Here is a 1663-nt window from a genome sequence, read left to right on the forward strand (position 1 = left end):
TCAGAATTTCATCTAAAGCCTTCTTACGATTAATCTCCAACCTTCCCAAATTCTCTATTTTCTTCTCCTGCATCATGAAAAGCTCATTTACACTCTTGATCCACTCTACCAAGCCCTTACAAACCCTTTCAAATGAAAACATATTCTGCCAATTTTCCTGCTCATCATCACCATCATCGACTTGCATCAACCCATTGGCATCTCCTTCAATTTCAACCTCCATACCTACCATTCGCACCTTTTCTATCGCTTGTGCTCTCCATTGTTCCAATGCTGCTTTTTTCTCTTTCACCTCAGCTTTCTCCATCACAATACTTTCTCGATATATCAATTGCTTACTGCCTTTACCTACCTCTGATATTCAAAACCTTCAATTTTTAGTCTCTCCTCTAAGCCTAAACTTGGAAAGAAACTTGTAGACACCTTCGTGGAAACTCCATGTCTATTTCAACTCTGGACATTTGCGCTCCATGGTTTTTTTCATACCGAGCTCGATTACGCATACCTTCATTACCGCGATCATTCCCCCGGCTCTTCGGATTAACATTGTACGTGGAATGGACTGAGTTCCTACGATATATTGCTCTTCCGAGTTTCCACCAAATCCTCATCATCAACAAGGCCCATTTCAATAGAAATTGAGCTCAGATAGCGTGGGGTGTGGTGTTGATATGTGGGCGGCGATGAAGAGATTTGTCCGTTATCCTTAGAGCTCATTCCGGTCTTTCCTGCACACTCGAGATTACTGAGTGTACTATATACATCATGATCTTGTTCCAATTCAAGTCCATTCCTACTGAAAACACTTAGAGATTCGAAAATCTCGAATCCATTATGAATCTCACTTGTTGGCTTTTCGATTTGAGAATCATCTTCGTCTTCATCTTCATTACTCTCTTTGTCTTCATTGTTATGATCGCCTTCATCACTGGCTTGGCCGTCGTCCTCGTCTTTCATTTGGCCATCGTTCTCGTTGTTGTATTCGTTATTGTTGTTCTCATTGAATCCAGTATCGTCCTCCTCGGCGGACGAATGGTCTTTACTGTTGTTGATCCCTATCACAATGAGAATCAGTAGGAAATCATTTCTCGAGCTATCATGTTCAATACATACCATCATCTGAGGACCCATGCAGATCCCCCAAATTCTTATCATTATTCACATCACTAAAAAAACAATTTTCATCGTGTGCTTCCCCATCCACAAGACTACCCTCATCCTCCGTTCTCTTTTCCTTCTTTCCATAGTCTCCCTTTCGTCTCTTATGCCTCCGAGAAATTGCAACCATACCCATATTATTGATGGGCTTTTTTGGCATTGAAGTATTTGTTTATCCCTCTTCCGTCCCTCCCGATGACAATACCTCCTCACCACCAACCTCATCTACCATCCCTCCCGGTGGCAATGCCCACTCCTCATCACCCTCTCCCACCACTCCCGATGATAATGCACTCTCGCCACCATCATCGTCAAATATACTCGATGTTTTTCTTGCACAAAAGTTCTGCTTTGGCCACGAGTCCATCTGTGTCAACCATTCCAGGAAGAGTAGCGAATGATCTCTTTGTGTACTGAGACTCAGAGTCATCGCCGTCTTCTGACCAACCCACATCATCACAATAAGAGGAAATCAACTCTTGTATCTTATCTCCAAAATGTACAT

At 42.5% G+C, this 1663-nt stretch overlaps 1 protein-coding gene across 1 annotated transcript; it reads right to left on the minus strand.

Moving 5' to 3' along the window:
- Window positions 1-570: 570 nt before the first annotated feature.
- On the minus strand, window positions 571-1294 carry EAE97_012079 (uncharacterized protein; the record flags this gene model as incomplete). Its single annotated transcript, XM_038882593.1, has 2 exons — window positions 571-1055; window positions 1114-1294. The coding sequence occupies 2 exons, from the start codon at window positions 1292-1294 to the stop codon at window positions 571-573; spliced, it is 666 nt and encodes a 221-aa protein (XP_038726562.1).
- Window positions 1295-1663: the final 369 nt, after the last annotated feature.

This window comes from Botrytis byssoidea (assembly GCF_014898295.1).
Source record: "Botrytis byssoidea strain MUCL 94 chromosome Unknown BBYS_049, whole genome shotgun sequence".
NCBI lineage: Eukaryota > Fungi > Ascomycota > Leotiomycetes > Helotiales > Sclerotiniaceae > Botrytis > Botrytis byssoidea.